Raw genomic sequence first — 14,998 nt, 5'->3', positions numbered from 1 at the left:
CTTACAGAGGTCTGAATGAGTTTACCAGTGATCCTCTTTAGTATCCTGAGGTCATGAATCAGTCTTCAGATTTCTGTTTGTTTTTTAAAATATTTTATCTGATTTTGTTCTTTTTCTTTATCCACCCCTCTACCCGCTTCAGCATGAAGCACATTAAGTACCCAAGATTATATATAACATGAGCTTGTCTTCCCATTATAAAATTTGAAATTGGAACAGTGGTATTGAGATTATTTAGGAAACTCTATAAGTGATAAATAATTTGTTGGTTTTTAATTAAGTTTTGGCAAAACATACTTTATCTGCAGTATTTTATATTTTATCTTATCTTTGTCTGAAAGTTATAGATTGGGATTCTTTTACTTGCAGCTTTAACCAAATAGAGGTTTTCAATGTAAGGTTAGTAGGGAGAAAAAGGCAAGTCTGTGTATCTCGAATTTTGATGATGTATGATTCAAAAAACTAAAAAAGAAGAGAAAATCTAATTCAAGTCCCCACACTCACTTTAATTAAGACACTTGAGATCCAGTTTAATCTGGGTTCTTAAGAGTTGAAAGGTTGGTTGCTAATGGAAGAAACTAACCTACTGAAGTTGCAGAAATATTTGATACTTAGCCTTGGGCGCACCTGTTCCAATTCTTTATGACATACATACCAACATTCTCCACTGCTTAGGGAAATGATAATAGTTTAATCTGTCCAATTTTGCTTTTAATCATTGAATTTAAAAAATGCTTGATTTCACTTAATAAAAGTTGTGCAGACCTCTCTAGAATGTACTTTCCTCTGATCCTAGATCTTGGCTCAACTTAAAACCTTTTCTATTTCTACTGGATATGATTTCATGCCTAGATTATGAAGAGTAGGCTGTTGTTTATGTGTTCAGCATAAGGGGCTTGACAGACGAAATGCACAGATTCTACATTTCTCATGGCCACCATCTGTTTGAGGCAGTTGGGGAAGGGACAGAGAAGAACGTGTTTGCCTTCTACGATAATATGCAAGTGTGTTACTGTCGCTGCTACTCAATTTAGTATGTGTAAAATTTCTACCATACCTTTGTGAACACATTCTCTGAGATGTTGAATTACAATACTTTGTCTCCCCAAGAGTGCCAGAGTGTCACTTTGATGTAGCCCGGTTATTTATACGAGGACAACGTTAGCCTCAGTGTTTATAGCAGGAATACCCCTTGTGGAAGAGGCAGTTGTTTTTCACACCATAAACCTCACATATCACTTCCCTCTGTCTTGTCCAGGCTGTGAACATTTGTCCTTTTTCTTTTGAGGGATAATATTAATATTCTTGATATCAGCCTTATTTCTGACTGAGAATGAAATATTATAGGATACTTAAAACATATTTTATGGTTATTTGCAGATTTACTACCATGACTTTCTCTATTGTTTTCTTTTAATTCAGATGTATTAGTTGAAATATTTACATCAGTAGAGTTTGCACAAAAATGAATTCAGCACTTAATGCTTCAGGCTTCTTTGTCCTTAGCAAAAGCGTTAGATTTATAATTATATTTCCCTTTCTGAAGCAGCTTATGTAACTTCTCTGAAACATTTCTCAAAACATGAAGAATTTAGCTTTATAGTCATTTTTTATAGTTCAGGAACTTTGAAGCCATTAATTATAAATGGCTAGAAAGGATGTGCAGCCAGGTGGAGGGAAAGAAAGTTAGATCTCTGTAGGAAATATATCTTTTACAGAACACATGAAGGGCTTAAAAGTGATAAGATGTTAAGTGTACCAGGGCAAATAAAAAATAATGCTTTCATACATTATTCAAAAATTTATCCTAGCAGGCTTATTAAGGAAATTAAAATAGCAGAAATTAATCACCTCAGTTATCACTGTCCCCTTCTTCTCAACTGGTCTAGAAGTTAGTACTTCAAGGTTGAGATGCATTCAAGAAGATCTGCTTTCATATTTTCATGGGTCAAGGTTCAGTTCAGTTCAGTCACTCAGTCGTGTCCGACTCTTTGCAACCCCATGGATCAAGGTAGTGCCTGGCAAAGAGCTTGGTACACAGTAAGCATGTAATAAATATTTGATGAATGAATGCTTAGGGTCATAGGCTCTGGAGTCACATGGAAATGATTTTGGATCCCATATATTCTCTACTCTGCTTCTTTGGCTGCCATGATGTACTCTCCTGGTTCTCCTCCTGCCTCTCTCTCTGTTCCCAGAGTATATCTTATTATTTGTCTGATACCTTAAGAGCTCTTCTATTTCACGCTACTTCTTCCCTGAACAGTCTCAATTCCCACAGCCTCAGTTGCCATCAGTATGCTAATAATTCTTGAATAATTCTAGATCAGATCTTTTTCTTGAGTTCATATATTCAATAGACTGTCTATACTTAGATAAACCACAAGAACCTCCAACTCAAAAAAAAAAAAAAGGCCTTAGCTGTATGAAACAAAGGACAAAATGTGTTTTGTCCTCCAACTGGGTACCTTCATGTAATGCAGTGGCTGCCACACTGTAGGCTGTCAGTAGACACTTGTGACTGATGGAATATCTATAATTAAACTCATTATCTTTCCATCATTCTAACACTGACCACACTGTAACATATCTGACTGATTTCTGGTCTGTTCAGTTCAGTTCAGTTGCTCAGTCGTGTCTGACTCTCTGTGACCCCATGCACTGCAGCGCGCCAGGCCTCCCTGTCTGTCCATCACCAACTCCCAGAGTTTACTTGAACTCATGTCCATTGAGTCGGTGATGCCATCCAACCATCTCATCCTCTGTCGTCCCCTTCTCCTCCCTCCTTCAATCTTTCCCAGCATCAGGGTCTTTTCGAATGAGTCAGTTCTTCTGGTCTGTAATCCCTAAACTCGGTGAGGGCAGAAATCACTTCTGTCTTGTTTGTAGCAGTAAAACCTAATGCATTATTTGATACGTAATAGTTGAATTCAAAAAAACATTTGCTTCATTTTATTGATACACATGAAAGAAAAGTGTTAGTCACTCAGTTGCGCCTGACTCTTCGTGATCACAGGGACTATAGCCTGCCAAGTTCCTCTGTCCATGGAATTCTCCAAGCAAGAATACTGGAGTGGGTAGCCATTCCCTTCTCCAGGTGATCTTCCCAACCCAGGGATCAAAACTGGTCTGCTGCATTGCAGGTGGATTCTTTACCATCTGAGCCACAGGGAATGTCTTCAGGCAGATACTTAACCCTTTCTGAGCTTTGTGTTCCTGGCCCATCAAGTAATAATAATAATACCTTATATTGTGTCTGTAAATAAATGATTCAGTTTAATAGGTATAAAGCTTTTCTTTAGCTTTTTACTATAAAAAAAGTTCAAATACACAAACATATAACTGGAGACTTAGTTTCTTCTATAGGTATTTTGCAAGGAGTAGGGAGTTAGAAGGGATTATAGACTAAAAAATTTAAGAGACACCAATTGTAGTATGTGGACCTTTATTATTTGGATCTTGATTAAACTGTGTTGGGGTATATGTGGTAAGTAGAATAATGTCCCCACAAAAATGTCCATGCTCTAATATCCATAACCTGCAAATATGTTATATTTCATGTCACAGGGGGATTTGGGATGCCGATGGAATTAACAATTGTTCATTAGCTGAGTTTAAAATAATTATTCTGGTGGGCCCATTATAATCACAAGGACCTTTAAAAGTAGACGAGGGAGGCAAAGAGAGAATCTAGAGTGCTGTGGTGTGAGAAGGACTCAATCCACTGGTTTTGAGATGGTGTGAGAGGGCCCTGAACCATGAAATTTGGACAGCTCTAAAAGATGGAAAAAGTAAGGAAATGGATTTTCCCTAGAGCTTTTAGGAAGAAGCAGCCCTGCCAACACCTTGAGTCTGGCCTGGAAATATCCATGGAGGAGAACTGTAAAATAGTGCACTTGTGCTGTGTTTAAGCCAGTACATGTTTAGTAATATGTCGCAGCAGTGAGAGGAAACTAATATAGAGGATAATCAGAAGTAAATTGGAAAATTGGTTATTTGATGAGGTTAAGGAAATTTTTGTTTTATTTTAGATGTGATAATGGTATTATTGGGTAGATTTTTTTAAGAGTACTCTAGAAATGATATTGAAATTTTATGAAATAAATGATTGATCTTGAATTTGCTTCAAATAGTTCAGAGACAACAGAGGAATGAATGGTATATAGTTGAAACATGATTGGCTACCAGGTGATAAATTGTAAAGCTTGATTTCTTTCCTCTTTACTAAATTTTACAGGTTTTTCAAATAAATCAGTTTTTTCCTTAGCATCCTCTAAAGGTGATCAATGTGGTTTTTTAAATTACAAAACCATTGTGAGCTCGTGTAAATTTATTTCAGTCTTTGTAGTTATTATTAATGCTCAGAAGGTCTCATCTGCTTCAAGTCACTTGATACAACTCTAGTTCTTTGCTAGCATTTTTGCTTTCTCACAAAATATTCTAGACTTTCCATGTTGACTTTTTTTGTCCCAATCCTAGAAACAGTAGTTTCTTTAAGGAGTCTGTTTCCTTTCCATGGGAAGACAGTAATTTTGGTGCTGGAGTCATTCTTGAAACAAAGATTTGTAAAGCAAAATGCCAGGAACTGTTCTAGGTGCTAGAGATACAGCAGTGAATAAATTAGACAGCTTCTCTGGCCTCAAGGTATGGAGAGAGAGGTAATAAAAAGCAATAAGAATATAAAATGCATTAGATGGGGATGATAAACCGGTTAGGGAGTATGGGGAATGCTGGTTTGAAGGGAGAGGGTTGCTCCTTTATATAGGGTGATCAGAAGGAGCCACATTGCTAAAATGACCTCTGAGCAGAGGACAGGAAGGAAATGAGGGAGGAAGCCGTGGGAAAATATTTCCTGGCAGAGGGAATAGAAACTACAAAGGGCCTGAATCAGAAGCACACTGGCCATTTAGAGAAATAGCAAGGAAGACAGGAGATAGTAAGGAGATCCAACCAGTGCATCCTGAAGGAAATCAGTCCTGGGTGTTCATTGGAAGGACTCATGCTGAAGCTGAAACTCCAGTACTTTGGCCACCTGATGTGAAGAGCTGACTCATTTGAAAAGACCCTGATGCTGGGAAAGATTGAAGGCAGGAGGAGAAGGGGACGACAGAGGATGAGATGTTGGATGGCATCACTGACTCAATGGACATGAGTTTGGGTAAACTCCGGGAGTTGCTTATGGACAGGGAGGCCTGGCGTGCTGCAGTGCATGGGGTTGCAAAGAGTCAGACACGACCAAGTAACTGAACTAAAGGAAGACAGTGTACCCTGTGGCTAGTGAGCAAAGGATGAGTGGCAGATCAGGCCCGAGAGGCAGCTGGAGTCAGAATCTGTAGGACCTTTGGTTCAGGTCTGAGTTAGAAGTGAGTTGTTGGAGCAGAGGAGTAGCTTGAGATGAGCCAATTTAGTTTTTCTTGGGCTCCATGTCTTGGGAAGGACAGAACAAGAGCTTAGGCCATTGCTGCAGTAAGCCAAACAAGAGATAATGACTGCTTGAGCTGGGACATACTCTGGATATGGTAAGAAGTTAGGTTATGTGTTTCTCATATTGTTGTGGGCAGTTCATCTTTCAACACCAACTTGCTCTCCTGCTGAATGATATTTTCAGCAGTTCGAAAGCACTGCGTTTAGTAAGAGAAACCTACCTTGAAAGACAATAGCAACATCTGTTTGTTTGGGGGATATTGTCTCCCAGCCCTTATGTTAAGTTGACTTATGTTAAGTTTCCAAATACAGTCTGACATAATGTAGTATTTTTTTCACCTAATAGATGCCAGTAATAAGATTTTACTGGTAGTTGAATGATTGGACTTGAACCAGAGGAATTAACAGATGAATTTTATGTTTATTCAGGTACAGCCTGGCCAGGTATTTAATGTATACATTATAATCTTCACTACTCTTTGTTTTTAAAAATATTGGTTTAGAGCTAACCGCTTTTTTTGAACAGAGATAGAAAGCAAAAATGTCATACAACCTACCTTGTTACAGTTGGAAAACATCTGTTTCAGAGAATTCACACATTGAACTACCTGGAGTTGTGAAGGTCTTAATCTGTGTTTTCTCTCCAGAAACTCTTTTTATATAAACAAGTGCCTTTTAGTGAGCTTAGCTATATTTGAACCACATAGTAAATAATTAGATAGTTTCTAATTCCATATATATTACATAGTCTTTTATAATATTATACAAATCCCCAGTTATATTCTTATGTGCCCCATTACTGAGGATTTACTTGGATCAACTTGAAAAATCACTTGGTTAGGACCTTACAGTGGTTAGAAAAGAAAATTAAACCTCAGGATAAGAGTGCTTAAAACTTGTGTTAACTGATTTGCTAAATAATGCAAACTTGAATCATCTGCTTGGGGAAGAATACAGTTAAGATCCTTCTAGAGTAAAGAGTTTTCACTTTATCTTTCCAAGTGATATATCACAGAGATTTCCCCAGTAACGGGAGGTATGTTTTCTACTAAATTAATGAATATTACGTGGTTCAATTTTTTAAAATTTTTTATCTCCAATTTATTGTCTGTAGTCCAAAAGAGATGACTTCATTTCTTTGCAGTAAAGTAAGTCTCATAATTAGTAAGTTGGTTTATTTGCTTTTTTAAAAAGTATTACCCCTTAGAATACTCAGATATATCACTATTACAGATATTTTAAAAATGAAGAACTTAACATTTTTTGTGTTAGTTATACTTTAGTTGATTAATTTGACAATTTACATATTAAATGCTGAGAAAGTATTCTAGTGTGCTGCTGGATTTTCCAACTAATTTATATCAACTTATTTAATGTTAGTGTTTGCAATCTTAGGCTTGACTATCATAGTGCTGAAAATAAAAGCTTAGAATGTATTTCATTCCAAACCTTTAGAAAACTCATAAGTAAGCACTCTAAAGTTAGTAAAAGATGGTGAAACAGATCACCAGCCCAGGTGGGATGCACGAGACAAGTGCTCCGGCCTGGTGCACTGGGAAGACCCAGAGGAATCGGGTGGAGAGGGAGGTGGGAGGGGGGATCGGGATTGGGAATACATGTAAATCCATGGCTGATTCATATCAATGTATGACAAAACCCACTGGAAAAAAATAATAATAATAATAAAAATTAAAAAAAAAATAATAAAGTTAGTAAAAGATATCTCACTAACACTGTTAGTTTGGAGAATAGCTACTGGCTTTAAATTTCTAGATGAGTTTTGGTGCTGAAATATATTTGATACAAAAGAAAAAAATTAACTTTTAAACTTGATTCCATTGGGTAGAGATCAGCCACAAAACAAGCCTAATTTAATGGAAGTCATTCAAGATTAAGGTTAAAAAGGAAAGCTTGAGTCAAAAACTAACCTCCTTTTAATGTTCTCTTTGTGACTCACTCATTATTCAGTTTAAATAAGTCACTTACATTTTTGTGACTTCGATTTCTAGATTATGAAATGGAGCTAATTCAGAGCCCCATTTAATACTTTTATTAGAACTTAAAAGAAAAATCTGGTTTTATTACAGATCAGTAGATTGAGATCTTTAAACTGCTATCCCTGAAGAGATGTATATTTTTTCCTACATAAAATTGATTTTTATGGCGGGGTCAATAAATCTGAGATATTTTGGTCTCTGTACCCCTCATGGAAGACTGTTTTTGTCTGTGTGGCAGTGCAGTTTTCTACAGAATTTTAAAGGAAACTGGACTCATTTGTGGTGCTTCCCCTTTTCCAAAACCTCACCTTCTCACACCTTCCTCTCCCCAATAAGCTAGATGAGCAGAGGCCAGGGGGTTGGTAATTGATGGCTCAGAAGTTGCCTGCTTCTGTGCTGGAGTAGTGAGAAATTCAGTCTGAAGAAATGAAACATCACTTTATTCATATGGGAATTAACTGTTCCTTGGAAATGTTTGGGGCTTGGTAATTAACAAGCTGGTAGAGCTTTGCGTATGGGCCAGTGTACTCGCAACACAGCAACAAAACAGAGGTGTGAGAATTTCTGTCTCATCCAAAGTGGCTAAAATGGAGCATTAACAAGAAGCAAGGCTTTTCTCCCCAAGGAAGGTACAGCAGTGAGCTTAGAGCCTCTTTCTATGTGTTTAAGACACAGTCACATGTTTCGCATTCAAAAATGGCTTCTCATGTTAAATAACTTAGTTCCCCCATGTATCTTCTCCTTGAGGCATGGGCCAGATGGATTATGTCCCATATTACAATGACCGATGGAAAATTACTACACTCTTTTATTGCTAAAAATGCCTCAGTGACTCAGTACTTTAGGGCTTATGCATAGATAATGTGATAAAATAAAGGCATATGGTAGATGAAAGGGTTTGACTCCCTTTGAGGTCTGATTTTGAGATTTTTCAATTGGTAACTTTCCCACTGTTTGAAATCCTGAACCTAATCCACATTTTAAAACTATCTCAATCCTGTTCTTTAAAAAGGCAAAATGAAAGTGATTTGGAACCTTCCCTTTTTTGTTTACTTGATTAAATATTAATTTTTTGCCTTCTGTTTTTAAGGCAGTTTTCTGGTAATGTTAGAAAGAAGTTAATAGAAAGTTCTCATTTCACCGAGTTTATCATTGACATAGGAAGGAAAAGATATTATAGGATATTGATAAATAGCAAATATATTACATAGATGGGGGTGTTAAATATGTTATGAGGGACAAGAGAACACTTCTGGCTCGGATGGTCAGGGAATACCGGGGAAGAAAACAGAATTGCTATGAGCCTTGCAGAATGGGAAAACCATGAATAGCTGTGGAGAAAGGGGTCATTGGCCAGGGGTCATAGAAGCAGGGCCCAGCACGGCACATTCAGGGAAGGGACAATGAGTAGACAATTGCATAGTGTTTAAGAGCACAGATTGTGGAACCAGACTGCCTGCTTTAGGGTTGCCCTTCATTTGCTGTTTGATGTTAGGCTTGTTACTTAACCTCTCTTTGCCTCAGCTAGAGTAAAAACATGGTACTGATCATGCCTCCATCATAGGGCTATTGTAAGGATTTGAGAATAGTGCCTTCCGGTAAGGATGGCACAAGTTAAATGTTAAATAAAGATAATTGAGTTTGTTGATAAAGGTGGGTATTTGGCTGAGCAGAGAAGACAAGATTGTAAAGAAGACTGGCATGAACTCGTGGAGGGACTAGACTGTCAGTGGTGCATGTAGCTTGCAGGGAGGAATTATGAAAGCTTTGTAAGCAAGAAAATATGAGCAGAGTAGTGTATTTGGAAAAATAATCTAGCAGATTAGGTTGAAAAAGAGATGGCAGCAGACAGACTGGTTAGGAGACTTATAATTGTCCAGACTTGAGGGATTCAAGTGTTAGTCACTCAGTCGTGTCCGACTCTTTGTGACCCCATGGACTGTAGCCCACCAGGCTTCTCAGTCCCTGGGATTCTCCAGGCAGGAATACTGGAGTGGGTTGCCATGCACTTCTCCAGGGGATCTTCCCAACCCAGGAACTGAACCCAGGTCTCCCGCATTGTAGGTGGATTCTTTACCGTCTGGGCCACCAGGGAAGCCCAGGACTCAAATGCCAAAGCATGGGTTTGGATTAATGAACAGACCTTGAACACATTTCCGGTGGACCATCTGTTAGGGTCTGGGAACTGACAGGGACAGAGGAGCCAGAGGACCATTCCTGAGTAAGTGGGAGAATTCAGACACCTCGGATTTCTGAGGATGAGCTGGTAATGCGTCCTAGCAGATGAAACCCATGTTGCCTATCTTGAAGCCAACAACGAGAACACAATTTGGCATTGAAAATGCTTATCTGCATTTCTCTGAGAGCAGTCGGGCCTGCATATAGAACCTGAAGGAGAGTTGTGTTGTATACATTAGTGAGAGAACAGGAAGAAAGGATATTCTTTCTACAGTATGGATTACAGTATGGATATTGCAGTAATTTTCTTTCCCATTTCTGTAAGAGAAAGTGTAAGTTAGGAAACAAGGAAGAACATACACAGGATGGGTGTTAGAGTAATTTTCTTTCCCATTCTGTAAGAGAAAGTGTAAGCCTAAAACATGTTCCTAGTTCAGTTGAATCTCTTGAAACATGGACACTAGTTGAGCTCCCAGCCTATAAAATGCCGTTTCACAGCTCAGGTACCAGGCAGAGCGCTGGAGGGGATGTGCTAGGTATTTATAAACGCTGACTTTCTGGATCTGAAATTGCAAGTAGGCTTTATTTTCGTGAGGAAGAATTAGTTTTTCAATTATCCTAATCAAGTTTATCCAGTTCTAACCACACCTTTAATATGAATCCTGTCTATGTACACATATGCATATATAACTGTACACACATACATACACACATCCTGTTAATTTGTATTATTTATATGCTTTTCTTAAAAATTGTTTCTTTTAAACCATTAGAATTTATAAGCCCTTTCTCTTCCACTACATTTTAATTGCCTGTGGGTGAAGAATAGGCCTTCTGTTGGGTTTAATCCTTTACAGTTGTTGCAGTTGTTCATTCATGTATTGATTCCATTTTACTCATTCATTCGTTCATTCTAGACACTGTGTTAGTTGCTGGGGCAAGGAATAAAACCTAGTTCCTGCCCTCAGGGAGCATCTTCTGTAAAGTCATTCACAGAAAATTATGGGAACATGGAAAAGAGACATTAATCTGGATTATGTGGAGGGGCAGTGGGGAGAGGTGGTTGGGGGAGGACTTTAGAGCAGTTGACTCCTGGGCGGCATTGTACCAAGTAGTGGTTACTAGGTGAATAGGGGAAAGTAGAGAAATGAGACTGAGGACAGGCTGTGAATGGACAGGTGCCTCACAGGGACAGTGAGGCAGTCCGGTATTCACTGTAGTAAAGAGAAAGGCAGAGGATGGTGACAAGTGAGGCTGTGGGGAAGATGGAGACCACTGCAGGGACCTATATGTGGCGCTTAGAACCTTAGACTGCACTCACTGCTGTAAGAAGAGGAAGATCCTTGGAATGATTTATGCAGAGTTCTCATCAAGTAAGATTTCAGTCCGCAGGGGCAGCGGAGAATAAGACATTGGGTGTTAGTTCAGGTGGGAGGCCTTGAAGACATAAACCAGGACAGTATTGCAGGAATAGGCATCAGGGGGCAAAATCAGGAACCAGGAATGAAGAATCAGCAGAACCCATTATAACCACAGGTGAGGGAGAGGAAAGCCCTAGGATGATTCTTTTGTATCTCCCTTGTATGACCGGTGACCAATTTCACAGTATTCTTAGGCAATACAGGACAGGAGAGAATATAGGGGGTTCATTTTTGTTTCTGTCCTCAACACATTGGCATCTGTAATGTACCTCTGATACATTTTGAGTTAAATATAATTAATGGTTATCAGAGACGTCTGGATGACTAGAAATATTTTACCATCCGTATTTGATATTAACCATATCTCCTCTGGAAAACATTCTCTCCCGTCATCTATCGTAACTCTTTCACTGGATTACAATCTTTGAATTTTTCTATTTAACTCTGTAGTCTCAGTCCAGCATTTGATCCATAATCTCTCCATAAAGTATGAGTGAATGAGTGAAGAAGTGAGTGGATAGATTATTTTTTAAAGTGAAGTGTTTTTTTGAGCAGGGGGGCTTCCCAGGCGGCACTAGTGGTAAAGAATCTGCCTGCCAATGCAGGAGACTGAAGAGATGTGGATTTGATCCCTGGGTTGGGAAGATCCCCTGGAGGAGGAAATGGCAACTCACTCCAGTATTCTTGCTTGAAAAGTTCCATGGTCAGGGGCGCCTGGCAGGCTGCAGTCTATGGGGTCACTGCGTCTGATAGGACTGAGCACACTTGTATGCAAAGTTATCATTTGATTATTAGGAAAAGCTTATATTTGGTTTATTCTCATTCTGATTCCCTTGTTTAACTCCTAGCACCTTCCGCTGGAAGAGTCGTAAGCAGTGGACCATCCACAGGAGTCGTGGCACCAGCCAACTCAGCCAGAGGGCAGCCTCAGCCCAGTAATGAGGACACTTTGGTGCAAAGGGCCGAGCATATTCCCGCAGGGAAACGAACTCCAATGTGCGCCCACTGCAACCAGGTTATCAGGTTGGTCATTTGATTTTAAATTTTTCTGGAGAAGGCTTAGTACCAGTGTTGATTTTTTTTTAATATTTTGAAAGATTAGAAATTTTATTAATGAGAATATTTCTTTCTATGTAATAGTTATTTTGGAAGTAGATATGTATGAATATATTAATAGATATTTGTTAGAACCTGTTTTAATGAAAAGTAATTCTGGGCTCTGTGAAAATAAAACTAAAAATACCAATTGAGTCAGTTATTAGTTCCTATCAGAACTAAGAAAAATAATGATTAATGTGGCATTTCAGAGAATAATGAAATATTAAGACTCAAAGGGACCCCAAAGAACTTCATTATTTCACAAACTAGAAAAGTGAGGACTCTCATTTAGATGAAAAGTAACTAATGATGTAAAATAAAGAACTTTGAGCCCTAGAGAAAAGATTGCATTTTCAAACTAAGCCTTGAAAGATATAATTACCTTTGGATCTATTCATAAATGCTTTGCTTTTTGGATTAGGTCATAACCATATCCATTCTTTAAAATATCTTTTATCCCAATGTATTTTATTGTTTCTTAAATTCCTAAAAGCAGGAAAGGCTAAGCTCTTAAGTGAGTGTACTACACTAGCACTTATTAAACCTCAGCGTTTCTGAACAAGTGACTTTTCAAATGTTACGAGGTTTAGGTGTGAATGTTAATACAGGGATCCCACCAGAGGACCTTGCTGCTTGTGTGAGTTGCTTGCTGGCCCTAACAGATGATTACTTGACATGACTGCTCAAGCTCCCTCCTCATTTTTAATTTACCCTGTTTTGTAATAGTTGAAACAACAGTGTCTCTAAAGTTGAATAAGGTTAAGACTTACTTGCATGTTCCCCTCTTGTCTTACATAATTATTGCTTAGGGTAATGTTTCTAGTTACTACTTAAAATGGAGCTCAGGGAGTCTCAATATTTTATTTAAGAACCAAATATAAATACCCTTCCCCTTAACCCACTATTAAATAATAAATGTGTCAAGAACACAACACAGAGTATGTGGGTTTTTTTTTTAAAGTAGCTTTTGCCTCTTAAAGGTAGTCCACATTCATTGTGACATTTCCAAACTATAGGAAAACAGAAAGCAAAAATAAAAATTCATATATAATTACACCTCCCAAGATACCCACAATTAGTTCACAGTTTAAAACACACTTACACACAAACACACAAGGACAGATGTTGTTTTCTAGAAATGGAATCATAACATGCTATTTGATAAGCTGTTATTTTCCACTTAGTTTGTATTTTCCACAGTAAGTACCTGTTGTATGAGAATTAACCTGCAGCTGTGGCAGGAGTAATAATGGTTGTGGTGAGAAGGAGGATATCTGTAGCAGTTTTTGAAGCCTCGCGTAATATCTGACACACGAAAGGCATTTGGTGAATGTTTAACCTGAACAGATCATACATGACTCTAGACCCACTCATCCTTTGGTCATAGTATCTTTGTGGTTAGAGTCATTTTTTTTTTAAAGTACTGCTATCAATGGGTCTTACAGAAATATTTAAACTAGTATAGAATCTAGTGTGCTACTGCTTTTTCTCAATAAATAAAACAATGTTTCAAATTACTGACTCTATGTAGGGTTATGTTTTTAGAGTTAATGTTAATGAAAATAAGCTTTGACTTATAACATTGTTCCTATACGTTATGATGCTTTGGTTTCCTAGACTGGTATCAGAGGATAATATGATTTAGACAAACACACCTTTTATGGAGATGGGTTACGGAGACAGGAGTCAACGCTGCTAGTGTGCTGTTGTAAGCGAGTAATCACAGGATGGGTTAACAAAGTGTGAGACCGCGTCAGTTTCTGACTCTTGTGGGCTGATCATCACATTCTGTGATATCCTATGATCACCACTGCCAGCACATCTGAAAAAATTAGTATAGGGAAAATATGAAGATCAAAATAAAAATTACCTTCCCCCCCCACAACTGCCTTGGTTTCAGTTTTTAATGCTACACCAGATTGTGGTTTTCATGCACTATCTTCTGCCAAGTAAAATAAATACTTTGTTAAAAACATGAATGGCCACCACTTATTGCCCCCTCATCTGTTAAATTTTATATTGCTCTGGATTATCCCAGCGCTTGTTATCAGTTAAGCATTAGAGCTTCATTTACTAGAGAAGTTAATAGGAACAGGGATTAGCTTATGTCAAGATCCTATTACAGTAATTAACATAGCATATTTGCTTGGTGTTCAAATGCTGAAGCTGCTTGAATAGAGTGTGGTCAGTTCAGAGACCTAGGCAAAACAGATTTTCCAGTTCTTGACTGCAGTGTCAGTATCACTTACCAAAGCTAGGAGGCATTAGATCAAGTGACATTCTCTTGGACACCTGTTTTAGAAACAGGCTGCAGTTGCAGGCTTCACACTTTCAGTATAGAATATTGTAACCTGGCAGTTTAAGATTATTTGTAATTTAAATTTGTTTTATTTGTTTTCCACAGTGTCATTTATATTATGTTTTTATAATTTATATTTTTTAATATTTATTTTCTAAATGTTTCAAATTTTCAAAAACAGTTTTAATTAAAGGCAATCTAATACTGTTTTCTTAGAAAAATTTTTGGACAGTTTCAGAAACTTGTATCTCCGATGTTAGTACTGAACTGATTATCTCTTATTGAACGTATTTTTAGCTTAAAACTCCATAGATCATTTTCATCTAATGTTAAAATTTTTGGTTTATTTGAATCTGGGAAAGATTATGAATGTTTTTCCTAAATTGTATTATTTCATGGCAAATAGATGGAGAAGCAGTAGAAACATTGGCTGACTTTATTTTTTGGGCTTCAAAATCACTGCAGATGGTGACTGCAGCCATGAAATTAAAAGACGCTTACTCCTTGGAAAGAAAGTTATGACCAACCTAGACAGCATACTAAAAAGCAGAGACATTATTTTGTCAACAAAGGTCCATCTA

At 37.8% G+C, this 14,998-nt stretch overlaps 1 protein-coding gene across 4 annotated transcripts in view; it reads left to right on the top strand.

The window, feature by feature from the left end:
- PDLIM5 (PDZ and LIM domain 5) overlaps window positions 1–14,998 on the top strand; it is a 224,431-nt gene that overhangs the window by 188,666 nt on the left and 20,767 nt on the right. For all 4 annotated transcript variants that reach the window (XM_061164380.1, XM_061164378.1, XM_061164376.1 and 1 more), the window contains one exon: window positions 11,869–12,043. In XM_061164380.1, the coding sequence (XP_061020363.1) occupies window positions 11,869–12,043 (175 nt within the window). The remainder of the gene's footprint in view (window positions 1–11,868; window positions 12,044–14,998) is intronic.

Source organism: Dama dama, chromosome 17, assembly GCF_033118175.1.
Source record: "Dama dama isolate Ldn47 chromosome 17, ASM3311817v1, whole genome shotgun sequence".
Taxonomy (NCBI): Eukaryota; Metazoa; Chordata; class Mammalia; order Artiodactyla; family Cervidae; genus Dama; species Dama dama.
The sequence above is the reverse complement of the archived record's forward strand: the minus strand, read 5'-3'. Positions and strand labels throughout refer to the sequence as shown.